The sequence below is a fragment of the Labrus mixtus genome, chromosome 15 (genome assembly GCF_963584025.1).
Source record: "Labrus mixtus chromosome 15, fLabMix1.1, whole genome shotgun sequence".
NCBI classification, from domain to species: Eukaryota; Metazoa; Chordata; class Actinopteri; order Labriformes; family Labridae; genus Labrus; species Labrus mixtus.
In genome coordinates this window covers 26,507,550-26,525,723 of record NC_083626.1, presented here as the reverse complement: position 1 = coordinate 26,525,723, position 18,174 = coordinate 26,507,550, and the positions used below count along the sequence as shown (strand labels likewise).

Below are 18,174 nucleotides of genomic sequence, written 5' to 3'. Positions count from 1 at the left end.
AAAAAATAAAAAAAGAATAGTAACAGGTTTATAATGTTGTTTTGTTTTTGACCCTTTTGGTTAAAGGGTCAAAATGTCGAGTATAACGGAATTAAAAAAACAACTGCAGCTGTTTGGATGAGATATACCTGTCCAGGAAACGTTGCAGATCCAGGTGTGGAGCCTCCAGAATGACTTGGAGAGTTGGGCAGAGACTTGCAGGCCTGCAGCGCCGCCTGCTTCTTCTGAGCTACAATCTTCTGAGCGGCTGATTAAAAAAAAACACACACAGACTCTGTTTCAGTCGTCTCTGACTATCAGCAGAATGTGTCACAGGTTTTGTTTACAACATCACTGACTGAACAGCCGTGTTTCCCTCGTGGTGACTCACACAGACACGATCTCACTCACCCTCGGAGAAGACTCGGTCCACGTTGAACCCGTAGGTGGCACAGGTCTCGTAAAACAGCGAGTGACGCACGTCAATGCACAGCTGTCGGGCTCTCTGATCCTCGATCACACGGGGGTTTGTGCTGCTGATTTTATCTGGAAAGAAAAAACAAGATCACAAACTGTAAAACAGTCCTGCATATTTTATCTTTTATTAAAGACTGATTGCTTTCTCCATTTATTCACGTTTCAAGGAGGAGACGTTTGATTTAAAGATGAATCATCATTAAATAACTCCCAATGTTTAACTGGATTGCATTCTGCCCCTTCTGCTCTACTGTCGTCCAGCGTACCACACTGAAACGCTTAGTGGACATTAAAGCTGTCCTACAAATGGAAACCTGAACATATCTGATGCAAATATTTGATCCCACCGGTATCGCCTAAACACTGATGAAGGAACTGTATGGATATACAAGAGGAACTATCTTTGGATATATGAGGACGCAGATTGACCTTACGAAAGAATGCACAAGAGAAACGGGTACAGACTGGAATGAACTAACTCCTAAACCTGACTCCTTCTGTTTTGATGTAATAATGCAAAAATGTGACTCTTTGACCTTGCCTGTTTTGTTTTTTAGCATGCATTCCTGCACTGTTTTTGTTTCTCATGTGTAAGTCTGTGCTTTTTTTCCCCTTTTTTTGTGCTGTATAACATGTAAAAATTCAATAAAAACTCAGTAAAAAAACAAATTTGATCCCACACTCACACAGATTCTGCGTTTTGATGCAGAATCTCAAAACAGGGACCGAACTGTCTTTGCCTTGTCCTCTGACTATTATTCAAATCACACTAGGTTTAATCTCATGATATGTAAATCTGCATGTGTGTGATTTTTTTCCTCTGACCTTGGGTGCCCACCACAATGACGGGGATGTCTGTGCGGTGTGCGTTCAGCTGGCTGTAGTACTGATAGAGCTCCTGGAAGCTGGCCTCGTTCTCCAGACTGAAGACCAGGATCACTGCGTCAACCCAGCTGCTGAACTGAAGAGAGAGAAGAGGAGGAGGATGATTGATGATGAAGGCTGCAGATATTTCAGTTCTGCATACTAATTACTATATTCTCTCTCTCTCTCTCTGTGGCACACTCGCCCACACACACACACACACACACAAAGAAGCACCTGTGCATCAGGTGGACCAGGCTCCTCCCGGATCAGTAATAGATGACTCTGTCCGTCCACCAGCACTTCCTTTTTATATCTTCCGCCTGACAAGGACAGCGACAATGACAGACAAGAGATTCAGAAGCTAGCTGCAGTGTGACAGAGACAGGAAGAAGCCAAATAACGCAGCTTCATAAAATCTACTCTGTGATAGAATAATTCAACAGGAGACACAAAACAATAAATTTAGGATTAAATCATGAAGCTAAAACATTTTTTTTTTCTAGCTTTGATCTAGTAAAAAGGGACACACGTCACACAATAAAGAAGATGTACTCGTCTTGTCTCACCATCCGACTTCTCGAGTGCGACATAACTGCCGGTGATGTATTTGTTCACCAGCGCTGACTTGCCACTTTTCAGACTTCCTAGAATGCCCTGAGAGAAGAGGGAAGGAAATACAGCACCGTGAAGTTCACACACATCTCAGTGTAATGTTTCAAAATATAAAAAGCTCTGACCGAATTAGAAATAAGCTCGGCCGAAATGTTTTACTTCCTCTTTCTGGTGTGTTGTCATTTTTTTTTTTAGTTCAGTTTTTTTTTTCCGTCAGCAGATCGACAGCTCAGGCCATTCGATTACATCTCGTTTTAGTTTATCTAAATATGGAGGTCAGATGTAAAGGACGTAAAGTAGAAACTAGGGATTGAACGATTTTTCAATACCATGGCAACAAAAATATTGAGACAATTCTTGTTTTTAGTGACCAATACTGCAGCCAAACTCCTGCACACTGTCTACATTGCACACATACGTAGACAGTGTGCAGTTGTCTGTACTGAAACCTTGCTAATGTATTTTTGAAACGCTCTCTCTCTCTCCGCTGCTTTGGGTTAAAATGTGTGAAGATCTGTTTTTTAAAAACTTTGGTATTTAAACCTACGGAGCATCAAAAAGCAGTTGGACCTGAATTCAAATCTTTAGTTTGTTCACTCTAGATCCCTGTTATTAAATTTCACATATATGATAAGTTGAAATTGAACATGTTCTTGTGTTTGTGGTTCAGGAGTGTGCACGCTGCATGTGTTGGCATTCTCGTCTCACCAGCCTGAGCTCGGGGATGGCTCTGCTCAGCGTCCACTCCTGGCTGTTGGCAATATTTACTGGAGGGAGACAGACAGAGACAAACAGTCAGCGATGCAGAGACTCAGAGAGAGAGAGATTCATCATTTTGATCATGCACAGTAAAAAGGGCAGCCATCATAGCGTCCTGCGGGAGAGCGATAAATCACACAGCTGCTGCGTGACGGTTAGCTATGAGCACACGTACGGCCTAGCAGGTCATCTTAATGAATATAACCTTTAAGTGACAGCAGGGGATCCAACAAGGTGCGGCCACACCAGTCATTAAGCCATTTTGCCTCCCATGTGCTATAAATGACGGGCAGCTGCGTCTGCACCACGCTTTTACTGAAAGGTTAAATTCAGCTGCCAATCAAACATCAAAAAGTCGTCAGTGGGTTTGAATGAAAACCAACTAGAGCTGCAACTAACGATTAGTGACGTTGGTGAGTGTTTTTCTGATTGATTGACTGATTTACCTTAAGGCTGTGAAAAGTCAAAACGGCACATCAAAATGTCCTCACACGCTTTTGTCCTGACTGCAGGCGTTAGTTCCCTAAATCTGATTTTTGTTCTCTAATTTAGGTGAGACCTGGTGTTCATGGCGGTTTGAAAAGCATAAACAAAAGGAACCAGGTCTCGTCCATTTGGATTTGATCCAACTCGTTGACCAGCAGCACTGCAAAAACTTAAATCTTAACAAGTGTTTGTGTCGACTTTCCAGTCCTAAATGATCTCACTACGCTTAAAGGTCACAATCCACTTCATCATGTGTCTCTAGTCTGCCTACAAACCCCCCCATAATGAGAAAAGTCCATCCTCTCCGTCTTTTACCTGCTCCTCTTTTCAGAAAATGTGTGCTCAAACAGGCCGTTTGGAGATTTTCCCTTCATGACATCACAAAGGGCAGTAGCCCCTCCCCCAGGTGGGTGACACTCCCACAGCTAGGTGTTTGTTCTGCCCTCTGAGTCTGCCTTCTCACTGTAAACAATAGGACATGGAGCGAGAAAGCACCGAGACACCCAAGCCCTTCCAGAGAGGGGGCGTGGTCAGACACAGCTCATTTACATATTTAAAGGTACAGACGCAGAAACAGCCTGTTCTGAGCAGGGCTGAAATAGAGGGGTTCATAGACATGATCAAATACAGGATCAGAGTGGATTTAGGACAAGAAACTTCACAGACATGTTTTGAGGAGCTCTGAGACTTATTGAAACTGGTTTAAAAGGAGGAGGAGATGTGACCTTTAATTAATTTCCATTTCCAGACAAAAAACAAGGCCTGGATTATTTGTAATGAGCAAAAACATTTGCCAATGCAGCAAGCAACTTGTACATGTTAAGCCTCATTAAATGACATGTACTTACTATTTAAGATAATACATTTCATATCAAGAGACTCAACAAGTAAGCTGCAGTTTTTGCAGTTCTGGGGTTTTTTTTGCATTGGATTTTTAGAAAGTCTGCACAGCAAATAAAGATCTATTACATGCTCTTTTGGCAAATTAGATCTAAACCCCACTTTGAGCTGGATTGAAATATGATTCCAATGTTATTTCTGCAGATGCCTCTCAGCTGCTAAAATCAGATAGCAAAGTTGTCGGTTTTTTTGTCACTAGCAAGGAGACACAAAGGGGAAACAAAATCCAGAGTGACAGAAATACATCAGAGAGTCTGCAGCAGAGCAGCTTCTTGTTTCAGAGATGTTTGTGGTGTAGTGAAAGAGTTCTCAGAGTGACTCGACACCACAATAATTTGAATTAAGGATCTCCACTGCTAATGCGTCTGGGATGGAAAGCTGCATCATCATACTCCTAATATAACCACAGCGGCTCATGCAGATCGGTTGGTTGATGTTCGGAAACATAAATCCAATCTGATCTCTTCTGAATGAGAGAGTGAACAAAATGTTTGTCTTAAACTTCTCATTAGCCTGAAGTCTGAACAAAGTCTTTCATTCATTGTACTCAATCAGTTACTGTTCAGACTTCTTCACTTTGTGATCTTGATCTGAACAGTCAAACTGGAAAGCACACAAACGTTCATGTCACTTTAAATCTGTGGTTCTCAACTGGTGGGTCACAGAGTCTTTTTAAGGGATGGAAAATGTCAATCAATCAACCATTATTTGTATAGCGCCAAATAACAAGTGTTATCTCGAGGCGCTTTACAAACAGAGTATATGGGACAATACGCAGGAAGGATTTCTCCTTTGTATTCCTCTCGTTCCTGTTGTCCTCACTTCCTTGTCGCTGAAGTGGAGGCCGGAGCAGGACGTGCATGGATGAGGACGGCGGTGGTTGTCGGGACGACACAGTCCGATGGTGGTGGCTGGATGTCAGGGACGTCATGTGTCTATAAAGCGCCTTTTGAACATGTTTTTCTTAGTTCCATTTCTATGATCTATTACGTGTTTTACAACGTTTGAAGTCCAAACTGCACAGTTTTTTCATTAAATAAATCTGATTGGTTGAAAAGCGTCAGAAATTTTAGGTTGTGATCTTTCATGGTGGAGTTGTTGGCGGGTCTTGAGGCTTTACCAGTCGAGAACCGCTGCTTTAGATGATCATCAGCCACAATTCTGTGCTGCCGTTGACAGACACCTCAAATTCTGAATTAATGGATTCAATCAGTTTTATGATCCAAACCCTCCTGGCTCTCACATGAATCCTCCATGCAGAGGTAGAAGCCACAAAGCGTGCTCCATGAAAAAGTAAAAAACACATAAAGGCTCACTTTAGCGGTCTGTGTTCACTAGTATACAAGAAGCATGCTGAGTTTAGACTTCTTCCTTTTAATAGCTGTGACCAGTTCACACTGGGAACTGTAATTTGTCACATTTTAAAAAAAGGAGTTAAGAGTAGAAATGGGATTGGAGTGATGTATCTCTATATTTACCTCTACAGCTTGCAGTGTGAACATGCCAGTGATGATCTCTACAAATACCTTGTTGTGATCTAACAGTCCAAAAGCCAAAGTTATTCAGTCCACTGTGACATAAAAAACGAAAACAAATCTCACATATCAGAGAAACACCAACGAAACGATGAACTGATTATCATCGTTTTACATTTTCTGCCAACTGACTAACAAACTAATCCTTTCAGCCCCGATATGAAACGAGACCAAGTTTGATTTGGCTGGCTGCAAAAATGTGTTTTCCAATGTGCTGAACAAACAACATGGACATCCACACAGACACAGACACACACACACACACACACACACAGACAACAGACAGTACAGTAATCTAGCGGAGTCGGGTTGCACACAGCTGTGCCAAGGTCGCTGAGGGGCAGAAGAGGTGGCATGCCCTGGATGTGAAGTGATGCTCACACTCAGACACCCAGCTGCAGCTTCAGACGAGAAAAGAGAAAAAGAGCCTGAGGGGAAAACCAAAAGAGACAACAAAAAGAGAGTTGCTACTTTATGACCTCGACCGAGCTCAAACCAAAGCTGCAGCCAACAACAATACTCAATACACAATTTGGAGTGTACTCAACCTTCAGAACATTTTGACCAACGTAACCTGTGGTGCAGAACTTTATCGTGCCAAAAAAATGTCTATAAAATTAGTTTCGCTGTATTAATCTTGTAATTTCCTGTGTCCAGATTTCTGTTCTACAAGACCTCAATATTCCAACGCCCAGCTCCGAGACCTCCACCCTGAAGACGAAACCAGGCACCAGAACCCTGCTCTCATACCTCGGACCTCCCAGCACGCATCCAAAATAAAAGATGTCCAATAAATAACCGCTTGAGGGGTTTGTCTGCATTCTTTATAACAGAAGACCAAGAACAGCTGAAGCTTAGGAATGTAATTGTGCAGAAATCTCGTCATAAACCAACGCACTTAAGGGATTCAAATTTAGCAGTGAACATCAAATTTGATTTTTTTTATCAGCATCTTAATCATGATGTGGCAAGGAATTTGATTTCAATGTTGAAAAACGGGTGTGTAATAACCAACAAAGTACTGCATGTGAGGAGAGAGACAAAGCCTCTAGAATAAACATGTCATGAACCTCGAGATGCCACCGATACTAATGACCTTAACGTGAATAAATCAAGCCAAAGTAACCAAAGTGTTTTTAGAAAAAGGAACAAAGTTTGAGGTGGCAATCACTTAAAAGCACACACACTGGTTTAGATTAGCTTTCTCGCTAACTGACGCTAACTAACGCTTTGCAGCTAAAATTCAAATACTGAGTAATTGGTTGAAAATGTTTGGTCTAAGTTTAGGTTTTGTTTTTGTTTTGGCTCTATATAACTGGGATGTGACCTAATAAGGTTGATATTCCAGCTTTTATTTAGTCTCAGCTGAGTTATGAATCCTCTGGGAAGCAAGAAATTATGAAAAAAAGGTACAGAGATGTTCCCACATATACGAGTGAAGATTTTGGTTTTCTGATAGTGCTCGAGTGAAAAGGTCAGTGGAGCGTCGTTCTCATCCTCTAGGCTGCTAACATTGTTCACAGAGAGAGTATAAACATATAGAAGCGGGAAACATAGAAAGGCTACAGGGGGAGTATTCTGCAGATTAGTCAGAAAGACGTAGTGCATGCTGTTAAATGTGTGGCGTGTCCTTCAAAAGACAGATGATGATTAAATTCGAGCCCAGCTGTAAATCTGCGGAGCGTTCAGGCCGCGACTTCACACATTCAACCGCTCGTGATGCGCTTTAGATCTGGGGGGGGAAAAAGGGGGCAACTCCTACCACGCAAAGAGAGAAACGCACTGACACTGTTGTCTGTCTCTCTCACTCAAAGCTCTCTTTATGGCCGGCTGCCGCTGCCAGAAGTGATCAGACAAGTGTGATCCTTCTGCTGCTTCGACACACACATTTCCACAGAAAGCCAATTATCCACACTCTCTGCTCCAAACCAACCATGTGTGATCCTCTGAAACCCCCCCTCCTCCCCCGTATGTATAGCCTGTAGCTCTCATCCGAAAACGCCAATTTTCTAACTTAAATCTGTTTTTGTCAGAATCCTGTCAGCCTGTGTCAACGCCCGGTCACACACACACACACACACACACACACACACACACGCTTGCACACCACGGCTCCCTCATCATCCTCCTCCACCTCCTCCTCTGTTTCATCAGCCTCTGTAGCAGCAGTAGAAGCAGCAGTCCTGCCGGTTGCCATGGCAACACTTCCTCCTGCCCTTAGTATGTTTGTGTGCAAGCGTGCATGTGTGTGTGTGTGTGTGTGTGTGTGTGTGTGTGTGTAGTTGGCAAGGCTAGTCTCACTACTTGAAGTGAATCCACAGTGTGCATGTGTAACAGTGTGAATACACAATGAGTGAATGAATGTATTAAACACACACACACACACACACACACACACACACACACACACACACACACAGGCTCACTCACTCCCACAGGCTGACACTCGCTCTTTCTTTGAGCAAACATGTTTGTCTGAAAGAGGCGCTCTGTTGAACGCCGCAGCCGTCGTCGACACACAGCCAGGAGGGGGAAAAATTAGTAACTCCCAAACAGAAGATGCTAATTCTTTTTAAAAAAAAGCAAAACGAACGCTTTGACATATTTAAATGCCTCTCAGACATAAAAAAACAATAAGTGAGCAGGGATGGCAGCTCATGCAGTGGGCGGACTATCAAAGACAGGATTAGAAATGTTCTTCCCTTTTTGAACATGGGTGACAAATATCGCCTCGCGTCGTTCCCTCGCTCTCAAGCGTTTCCTGAACTACAGCCGAGGTGAGGAGCAGTGCAACCCAACAGTGATCACACCAGCGGCTCCTCTCTCCCCTCTGGCTTCATTATGAGACTTAAAGCCATGCTGGGAACGCTGCTTAAGTGTGTGTATGTGACGTATGTGTGCGTGTGCGTGGAGAGATTACCCCTCCAGCGGTGTGAAATCTTCCCCGCGCTCTGAGGGGGAATTAGATTAAGACCGTCCAAGATGGTTCCATTGTCAGTTCTCACATCAAAGAGCTTCATCTGTCATAAATGTGTAGTCGCACATGGCTTCAGGAAATGTCTCATGACAGAATTAAAGCCTGTAAATGTGTTCTGTGTGTGGGGTTCTCTGAAAAGATCTACTCCACCCAACCCCACCCCGAACTCATTTTTAAATGGATGCCTGTGCACAGATGAAGAGGCTCCACTCTGATGATGACAGGAGCTGGAGGGTCTCTGATAATGGGTTGATATCATACATGTGTGCTTGGATTAGCTGAAGAGGAGACAATGATGTCAGGAAATTTCAGCTACCATATTTATCTTTTCTGTTACTGATTTAGACTCCTGGATTTCCCAGACAGCCCATATCCTGCTGTCTTAAATCATCTCTTTGGACGGCCGGTCACAACTGAGAAAGAAATCAAACATTTCTATATGGGAAGGTTTTTTTTTTTTTGACATTTCTCTGATTTGTGTCTGTTCACAAGCGTTTGAAGGGTTGTTGATTTTTAACGTAAAGCTGCTTTATTCTGTGTTTGTTTTGGACCTCAGCTTTCACTTTGTCTCCTATTTAAAAACTCAGAAACAACAATTGAGGAGCTCTTACCCAAAAAACCAGCAGAGTGACTCCAAAAATCATGAGCTTAAGTACATGGTACATTCTTAATTGAGCGTTACTCCCAGTAACATTACATTCCTTGCTGGCACAACACAACTGTTTTCTGTGGTTACCAATTACATAATGGGAAATGTGTTCTTCATTCCTACTTGAAAACAGTTGTTACAGTTGGCAGCCATAACACTTCTAGGTGACTGTTCAGTGCAGCTGCGTTGGAGTGGCAAAGAAAAGGAAAAATTTTCTGTATCATACAGTTGCAAAAAACTCCCGCACATAAGGAAGTATCATAAACATTTCTGTTCCCTGTATTTAAATCAGAAGAACTCTAGATGTCGGGCGTGCGTTAGCGACCTCCTACCTTCCTCCTCGCTGGAGTCTCTCTGTATGTAGACAGGAGGCGCTGTGGACGACGACCCGGCTGCCCCGGAACTGCTCTTTGTGAAAATGCCACTGATGAACTTCAGCATCTTCCGGTCCTTCGCGGAGCCTCGTTGGCCCTGCTGGGCCTGCTGAGCCTCCCTCGCCAGCCCGAGGTCTTCAGAGAGGCTGTTCAGATCGCTGTTATCCAGCGTGCGGCTTTTACCTTTGCGCGCCGGTTTGGAGGCTTGGGTCGCGGGCGCAGGTAGGGAAGCGGACCCGGCCTTTAGTCTCTCTTTCCTCGGCATGTCTCTCATCACGGCGGCCATGCTACCTCCGATCTCGAGAGTGATTCCAGCTTGGGCTTCGTCTCTCAGGTCCCTCCATCCGTCGGGCCTGCTCGCCTCCGCCCACGAGGCCCTGCAGGGGCCGGGCGAGCGCGTCGGCATGCGACAGTCCTTGCGGTCGAGGCTCTGTGCCGAAGTCGGGCTGCGCTCTCGACCCTCCCGGGATTCTCGGCCCCGGGTGGCGACGCTGCTGTGAGACTTCAGCAGGCTCACCGGCCGCTGCCCCACCGGGCGGATCGGGAGGCTGGTCCTGGTCGGGGTGCGGCTGGGCTCGACCGCCTCGGTCGGGGTCGTTTTGGTCAGCGAGGGCGACCTGCATTGCTTCGCCTCTGGAGTGGAGAGCGTCTTCTCCGCTCGTGTGAAATCGACCTCCACAGACTTTGTCGGTAAAGGAATGGAGAGGTTGCCCGTTGGCTTTTCGCTCCCTTTACTCAGGACGTCGACTGAGGGAGAGCCGAGAGGTTCCTCAGTCGACCTCCCCTCCTTCCCATCAGCAGCATCCTCAACCTTTTGTGGTTGTCCTAAAACAACCCCGGCTCCATTCTCAGCCCGTGCAGGGGCGTAACCTCCCGCCTCAGCCTCGCCTTTCCCAGTCCTGCCCCCTTGCCCGACCTCCACCTCCACCTCCACCTCCACCTCCTTCCCCTGGGCGCCGCTCTTGGCCTCCCCTCCATTCTCCTCCACGGCCTCTACCTTGACAAGGGTGAGGGAGATGAGGTAGGTGGTGCGTTGCTGCAGGGCGCCGCCTCCGCTCATGTGGACAGGCTTCAGTAGACACACAGTAGATGAATGAAGCCAGACAGAGCGACATGAACCGCTGACGGCGTGCCAGCGGAAAGGGATGTGGAAGAATTCGACGGCACGACTGTGACCGAAAACTTACACGGAGGGAGATTAAGTTTCTCCTTGGAAGATTCAACAGCAGAGCGGCTGCTGCTTGTATCCATTCCCCAAAAATCCCCGCTTCTTTGTTTTCCAATTTCTAATTTCAGTCACGGATTTTCTTCAACGACCGCAATTTTTCATTTGTCTCGGAAACAGGAAAGAAAATCTCTTCCTGACAACCTTCAACACTCGGTCAGTGGAGTCCAATCAGCTCTTTTGTTCCTAGAAAACACCCAATTAAAACCGACCGCCACTGAGGGAAATAAATCTTCATTATGGACGCCTCGTTCCTGATGATGATTATTTACTTATTCTTTATGTGCAGCGTCTTAAACGTTTGTTCATTCCATCCTCTTCAGCGAAAAACCTTGATTGATTGATTTCAGAATAATAATAACGGCCCCGCATCATACGTCATCCAGAAATATGATCAACAGCAGCTGAAAAAAGGTGAAGTCTTTAAAAATGCATCGGTGTCACCCTAAAGCAGCGTGGCCCAGCACGCCCCAGAGCTGTATGAGAACCAGTCCAGATCGAGAGCGCTCATTGCACAGCCACACATGTGTGTTGACAGCGGCGTCCGTTCAGAGAGCGTGGCGGGGAGACGCACAGGAAGGACACCGACGACGAGGGCTGAAGGGGATCGGGGAAAGGCGACGCCGACAGAAGCCTAGGTGTAAATCTGGAGATGCATGAGCGAGCCTGGGTGCGTCCGGCCATCACGCCCCTCTCGCCGTCTCCCGGGCTGCAGCCTGTGTCCTCTGAGCGCGCCGGGCGTCGAGCATGACAACACGCGCGCGGAGAAGTCGCTGAGGCGAGTCACCGCTCCGACAGCTCCCCGGCCGCCTCCGACGCCTTCCACCGTCGCGCAGGTTCAGCGAGTCTGAAGCACATCACACACCATACATACACACTCTCACACACATGCAGGCATGCACACAAACCTCACACATGCACCGCTCTTCTTCTCTCCCACACTCTGCGTTTCTCTCTCTTAGCTCTCGCAAAACACACCAATCTGGATCTCCAGTGTCCCCTCCCTCTACATGCCCCTCCTCATTCCAATAAGCAATCCATACAATGCAGAAGAATCCTACTCCTCGTTTCCCCCCTCTTCTCTATCTGTGATTCTGCTTCTGCTCCTCTCAGACGTGTGCAGGGTCCCTGCTTTTTATTGCTCATCCCCTCCCATCCCCTCCCCTCCCATCTTCCTCGCTGCGAGTCGGAGAGGAGAGGAAGGGGGGGGGGGGAGGCAGCGGGTAACGGCTTGTGGTAAAACAGCAGTGCTACACACACAAGCTGGACCTGCTAAATGATTGGAGACTGCAGAGGAAAGATCAGCAGCAGCAGGGAGAGGAAAGAAGAAGGGAGAGTAGTGTGCGAGAGTGACAAATGGAAGATGCAATATAATGGATGCATGTTTGGGGAGGAAAAAAAAAAGGCTCTCGGGTGGGCTGTCTGTTCCCTGTTTCATTTACACAGCTGTCAGAACAGTTTCATGAACATCATCCATCCCGCTTCAGCTGCCGATCTGTGCAGAAATGTGTGTGTATGAGTGTGTGTGTGTGTGTGTGTGTGTGTGTGGCGCTCTGTGGCTCCTCCTCGGCGGGAGGCTTGGCTTGTTTGTTGCTAAGGTGTTACAATCTTCCTGGCTCTGGTGGCATAATCATCTCCTCCCTGTCCTTCCTCCCTCCTCCTCCTCCTCCCTTCCTCTCTCCTGCTTTGGTACATTCTGCAATCACAATCAGCGTCAGGATCTCGGTAACCAAAATGGTGTTTCTCAGTGTGTGTGTGTGAGAGTGTGTGTGTCTTGTACATGTGAGTGAAAGAGGTTTTTCCTGCGAGTGTATTGATTTGTAGTCTATTGCCTACTACGGCATGTGTTCATTAGCAGAAGTGGGTGAGCTCTGTGCTCACAGCGTGAAGCGAGCAACAGCGAGAGAGGATGAGAGCATATTGGACATCAATAGTTGGACCGCAGAATGCAAAAAGAATAAACCACATGTTCTGTTATTTCTGTGTAAATAAAACAAACCCATTCACAAGGAAAGCAAAAAATTATAACTTGTGAGAAAAAATGTTGATGGACTTTTGCATGATTTGAAACCTATTTGTGCCTGGACTTTTGCAAAATACAGTTTCTAATCAGGTTTCACCAGAATTTTAAACTTTAATATGATTCTAGTAAAAATCTAATTATTTCAATACGTGTTAATATCAAGGCAAATTAAAACAGATGTCCTTATCTTGATTAATCTCTTGTTTTTGATTGAAGTCCTGCACACGGTCTTTGATTCCAAAAAGTGGCGCCGGTGTCGTAGTGGTCAGTGCGTACGTCCCATGTAAGAAGGCTGTTGTTTTCCAGGTGGGCTGCTCGGGTTCGAGTCCTGCCTATGGCTCCTTTCTTACATGTCATTCCCTGCTCTATCTCCCCGATTCCTGACTCTGTCCACTGTCATATCTCTAAATAAAGGCAGACAAACCCTTCACAACAAAAATGTAATTTCAAAAAGTTGCCAACGTATTTGTTCGATTTGGACAGTGCTCTCTCTTTTGCTCACAGCAGCTTAAAATTATGACTGAGGATCTGTACTTTTTTTAAACCATCTGTGGTTTTCGATACTATTGATCATTGAAATAACACGATTTATAGAACATTTTGATGAACTTAGGTTGTAATACAATAAGACAAATTAGGGCCCTCTAAGTCTAGTCTTCAAAAATCTAATGAAAGTGAAAATACTAGGCCAGGCGAAGGGGTTGGGGGGGAATTCAGTGAGTTTTCATCAATCAGAATGTAAATGTGCAATGAAAGTGAAGAAAAACTTCACAAATTAAAGAGTTTTTTTATAAAATGATGATAATCTTGAAAAACATTTGCTGTTTCAGTTTGTTCTGTGTGTCTTTGAATGTCTCATAGTAAACCCAGCGTTGCATTGTGCTGGCTTCACATACAAACAGGAAGCAGCCGTCAGGTTTTTCAAATTAAATCTTTCAAAGTGAAGAGTAAGAATTGTACTTTTTATCAGAAACAATGAGCTGTTGTGTGAAGGTCGTCATGGAGACGATTTGTGGGCACTTCTTACAGCTCAGTCTGAACGTGTTTAAAGTGAGATTGTGGGAGCTGAGAATGTTTAAAGTGCCAAACTATCTTTCCTTATCAGTGACGCAAATCAGCTCCGTCAGTCCGATATCCGATAGGTAAATTACTTCAATATCGGACCAGATACCGATATTAGATCGGATTGGTCCCATCTCTAATTATAGGAAATTGTTATAAATGTTTAATTTTCTCAAAGCCGACTGATTGTCTAGTTTAGTCCGACCGCTAACAGCTAAAGCGGAAAAAAGAAATTCAGGTTATTGTAACATAACACAAAACATAACAGCAAATTCTAAGATGTGTGAGCTTGAACACAAAGATATTCATCTCTTTTATAAACTGGCTTAATATTAAGTCAAAATAGTTGCCGATCTATTTCCTGTGCATCGACTGATCTTGAACAAACAGAAATTTTAATCGAGGCAAATAAAAGAAGAACTGCTGCAAATATGCTGCGTGCCACAAAATAAACACCGCAGCAAACATGATTACACATCCATCTCCTGGATTATTACCCGGTGTGTAATTTCATGTTAATTACTCTCTGATTAAAAAAAAAAACGGCCTTGATGTGGAATCAGAGGATGCATTTCCCCACAGTGCACCACTCGCAGCCTCCCGCCATCATCTCATAAAACAGGGTCTGACTGTCCACCTGCTCAGCCCGCTCCCCCCCCCTCCCCTCTCTTCCACAGCCAGTGAGAGGGCAATAAACTACTCTCACTGAATACAAAAGACCTCCGACAGCCGCCTTTGGCTCAAGGGGGAGAAAAAAAAAAACGACACGACCTGGAAGGGACACCACGGCAAGAAGACTCATGAATAATAAAAAAAAAAGAACGAGATGAGCTGCTTTATAAAAATCCTAACACACTTTCATGGGAGGCGACATGTGTAGAAATCCATTTTTAACAACTGTGGCGACATGACAGGACTGTGTCTGTGTGCTGGAGTGCACCTCAGGTTGCTGCAGTGCTGCACGCGAGAAGGCGACAAGAAAAGAAAGCCAAAGCAACAACGTGCAGTTCCTTTAGTGGCCACACGAGGGTGGCTCCAAAAGGCGAGTCAATACCCATTACGACCTTTATTAAATTTTCAACACAATTCAACATGTTTTCAGCCCGCTACAAAGACGTGTTCGGCCTCTTTATACTGATTAATCAACAAGTACAGTCGGCTGTAGAGCTGGCTATGGACTCAACCTCCTAATTCAATTTGATTTTAATTCTGTGGGTCACGATTCAATCCGATATCGATCAATATGCTTCGACATCAATTTAATAATACACATACATAGATGACAGGAATACCCAGATAACTCATCACAATACCTTCTGATATTTGTTAAATAACTATGTGTGCATTGTTCTTTAGAACAAACAGACTTAAAAATGTATTTTATCGTTGCATTATTCTTTGATAAAAAAATAATAAAACATTAAAGTACAGTGTGATCTAAAGTGCACATTTGTGCCTGAGCGGAATTTGCAGCAAAAATCATAATGAAAATATCAGTGCTGTAATGGCACGGACAAAAACTTTATGTAAAGTTCACTATTGTGGCTGACCTGAATTAGCAGCACCCCCAGTGGAGATGGGTGGCATTACAACTGAAAAATTTGATCTCGGGATTTCCCTGAATCGATATTGAATTGGGAAAATAATAATTGCAATGCAGTCATGAATCGACATTTTTAACCAGCCCTGGTCAGCTATCACAACAGAAAGCACCTTATTTTGTGGGAACAAAAGGTTATCTAGCTCGTCTAATGGTTAATGAATGACTCCCCCGTCACAGACTGGAGAACTGTTTACCATCTTGGCTACGTTTTAAAATTCATACAGATTATGGTTGCACAGTGATTATGATTTTTTTTATTTACCCACATACAAAGGCAGATAAACAGGCGGACACTTTCTCTCTATGCAAAGAGACTCACGTGCATGCTTACAGACAAAGCTCTCCCCACACCGACACCCATGGGCAGCTGCTGTCAGATGGACAGTGGCCAAGGGCAGTGGTCATGCTGGGTGAGTTTTCATTTCTCCTTCACTGTGAGCTGTCCTCGTCCCCGCCATGCTGCAGCGAGCAGCCGTCAGATTCACATTTAAAAGTCTTCATTTAGCTCCCACCTCACTCCTTTTTCTCCAAGTCTTTCTTTATGTATTTTTTTTTTTCTCCCCTGCTCCCAGCCTTATTCTTGGCACACGGCATCAACCGACCACATCCCACTTGCTTATTAAGTCCACAGGAGAGGTGGCTCTCTCTTTTTTTTTTTTTGCAGCCGTGAACTCTACACTCACAGATCCAGGCCCCCACAGAGGATATACACCGACTTTGATCCTCACTACGGCACAGACACTCCAGCAGCCTAATTATACCGAAGAGAAAAGAAAGTGAGTGTTTTTACACACAGGGAGGGGGGGGGGGTCTCTTTAGAGTGTTTTAAGATCTGCCAGCTCCTTAAAAGGACCTCAAAACTCACCAGAAGCAGACTGAAGATGAGTGACCTTCAGCTCACAGACAAACAGGGGAATTAGCTTAATGAGGCGTTCTTCTTATTGATTACTGTATGAGCTAACAGGCTGAGCTGAAGTCTTTGTGAGTAAAAACTATTTGGCAATAAACCTGATTCTTAATATGAGACATATTTCATCATTTTATTTGGTTTTATTTTGGGGCTTATGCATCTTATTAGAGACAGGACAGATAGAGTCAGAAATCAGGGAGAGAGAGAGAGAGTGGGGAATGACCTGCGGGAAAGGAGCCACAGGTTGGACTCGAACCCAAGGCCGCCCGCTTGGAGGACCACAGCCTCCGTACATGAGGCACATGCACTGACCACTAGGCTACGAGAGCCCCTATTGTATTACTTTCTTTCTTCATTTTCTTACTAATTTGTTCCTTTTACATCTTAACTTGCAAAGTAAATAAATCTGTCCACTAAACAAGTACATTAACCTCTTTTGAAAAACAGTTGTATATATTATTATTATTATTTAAAAACTACATTATTACTTTATATATCAGAAAATCAAGTACTTAAATGAATAATAAGCAACCCAGAGAAATGCAGGGTTTGAGAAAGTGTCCCTACTTTCCATCACTGGTAATGCTGTAGTTGTGTGAGTACACTGCAGAAACTCAAATCTGAGTAAATTAATAAGTCTAATAATTTGTTTCTCATCACACTTAATATGAATCATAATTCACTTAACGAATCCAGATTAACAAATTACTTCAAGAAGCAAAACATTTGTGTGTAATGAGTCAAAAATATCTGACAACGCAGAGAGGAAAACGTACATGTTGACTTCCTTGAAATTAAATATTCTGAACATCTCATTTCAAGAAACTTCAATATTTTCATATTTTCATATCTTGAGATAAGAAGTTTATCTGGACTTGTAAAGGTCAATGACATATTTTTATTTATTCATTTATTTTTAAACTGTATTTGGGTCTTTCTTCCTTTATTGGAGAGGACAGGTGAAGAGTGACAGGAAGTGTTGGGAGGAGAGAGAGTGGGCTGGATGACGTGCAGCAAAGGGCGGATTCGAACCCACGACAGATTCTTTTGAGATTATAACTTCTGCACATAGGGCGTGCATCATAACCGCTAGGCTCTCCCTCACCGTGTCTGATCTGAGAGCTCTCTTCTCGCCTCCTGACTCTGATCAGAGGAGCTGGAGAGAAATGCCTCAAAGTCTCTCTCTCCTCCTGCTCTGACTACAGGCCGATGGTGCCGCTTGTAGTTTATGTCGTGTTTCCGGTATGTTTTCAAGACGAGCAGATTTGAGCTTTGTGAACAAGTTTGATTTAAGGGGGAAAGGTCAAATATGTATCATCCTGCTCCTCTGTGTCTCTTTGATGTTATCATTTAGTTTTACTTTCTATATTTTCTTCTGCTTTTCATGTTTAGTTACCCTTCTACTTGTCTTTAATATGATGTTCAAATTAAGAATATCAATCAATAAAGATATTAATTTATTTCAGTATGACGTCATGGTGAACTTTCACTTCTTACAGAGAATTATTTTCATCGTTGCTTCAGTAAATGATGCAAAATAAACTTCTCACCTTCTTGCTGCGGTTCGAGAGAAAAGAAGTTGCAGATGAGATTTTTTTTTTAAAAACAAGTGGGAGTTTAAGAGTAACACGTTGTGTCACTTTAAAGAAGAAGCGGTGGGAAGTGGAGATATGAGGAAATGATGTCAAAGTGATCAGCTTCACATGTAAAGGCTCTGTTTGTCTGAAAGGAAGTGG

The 18,174-nt window shown here is 44.1% G+C and overlaps 1 protein-coding gene across 5 annotated transcripts in view; it reads right to left on the bottom strand.

Moving 5' to 3' along the window:
- Positions 1–18,174, bottom strand: part of agap2 (ArfGAP with GTPase domain, ankyrin repeat and PH domain 2) — a 37,513-nt gene that overhangs the window by 18,507 nt on the left and 832 nt on the right. For 2 of the 5 annotated variants that reach the window (XM_061058183.1, XM_061058186.1), the window contains exons 1-7: positions 9,574–11,928; positions 2,644–2,702; positions 1,890–1,977; positions 1,558–1,643; positions 1,282–1,417; positions 391–525; positions 129–247 (exon numbers count right to left, since the gene is read on the bottom strand). In XM_061058183.1, the coding sequence (XP_060914166.1) occupies positions 129–247; positions 391–525; positions 1,282–1,417; positions 1,558–1,643; positions 1,890–1,977; positions 2,644–2,702; positions 9,574–10,675 (1,725 nt within the window). In that variant the 5' untranslated portion in view covers positions 10,676–11,928. Of the gene's footprint in view, positions 1–128; positions 248–390; positions 526–1,281; positions 1,418–1,557; positions 1,644–1,889; positions 1,978–2,643; positions 2,703–9,573; positions 11,929–18,174 lie in introns of those variants that run through there. The other 3 variants (XM_061058187.1, XM_061058188.1, XM_061058185.1) reach the window with 2 other exon arrangements.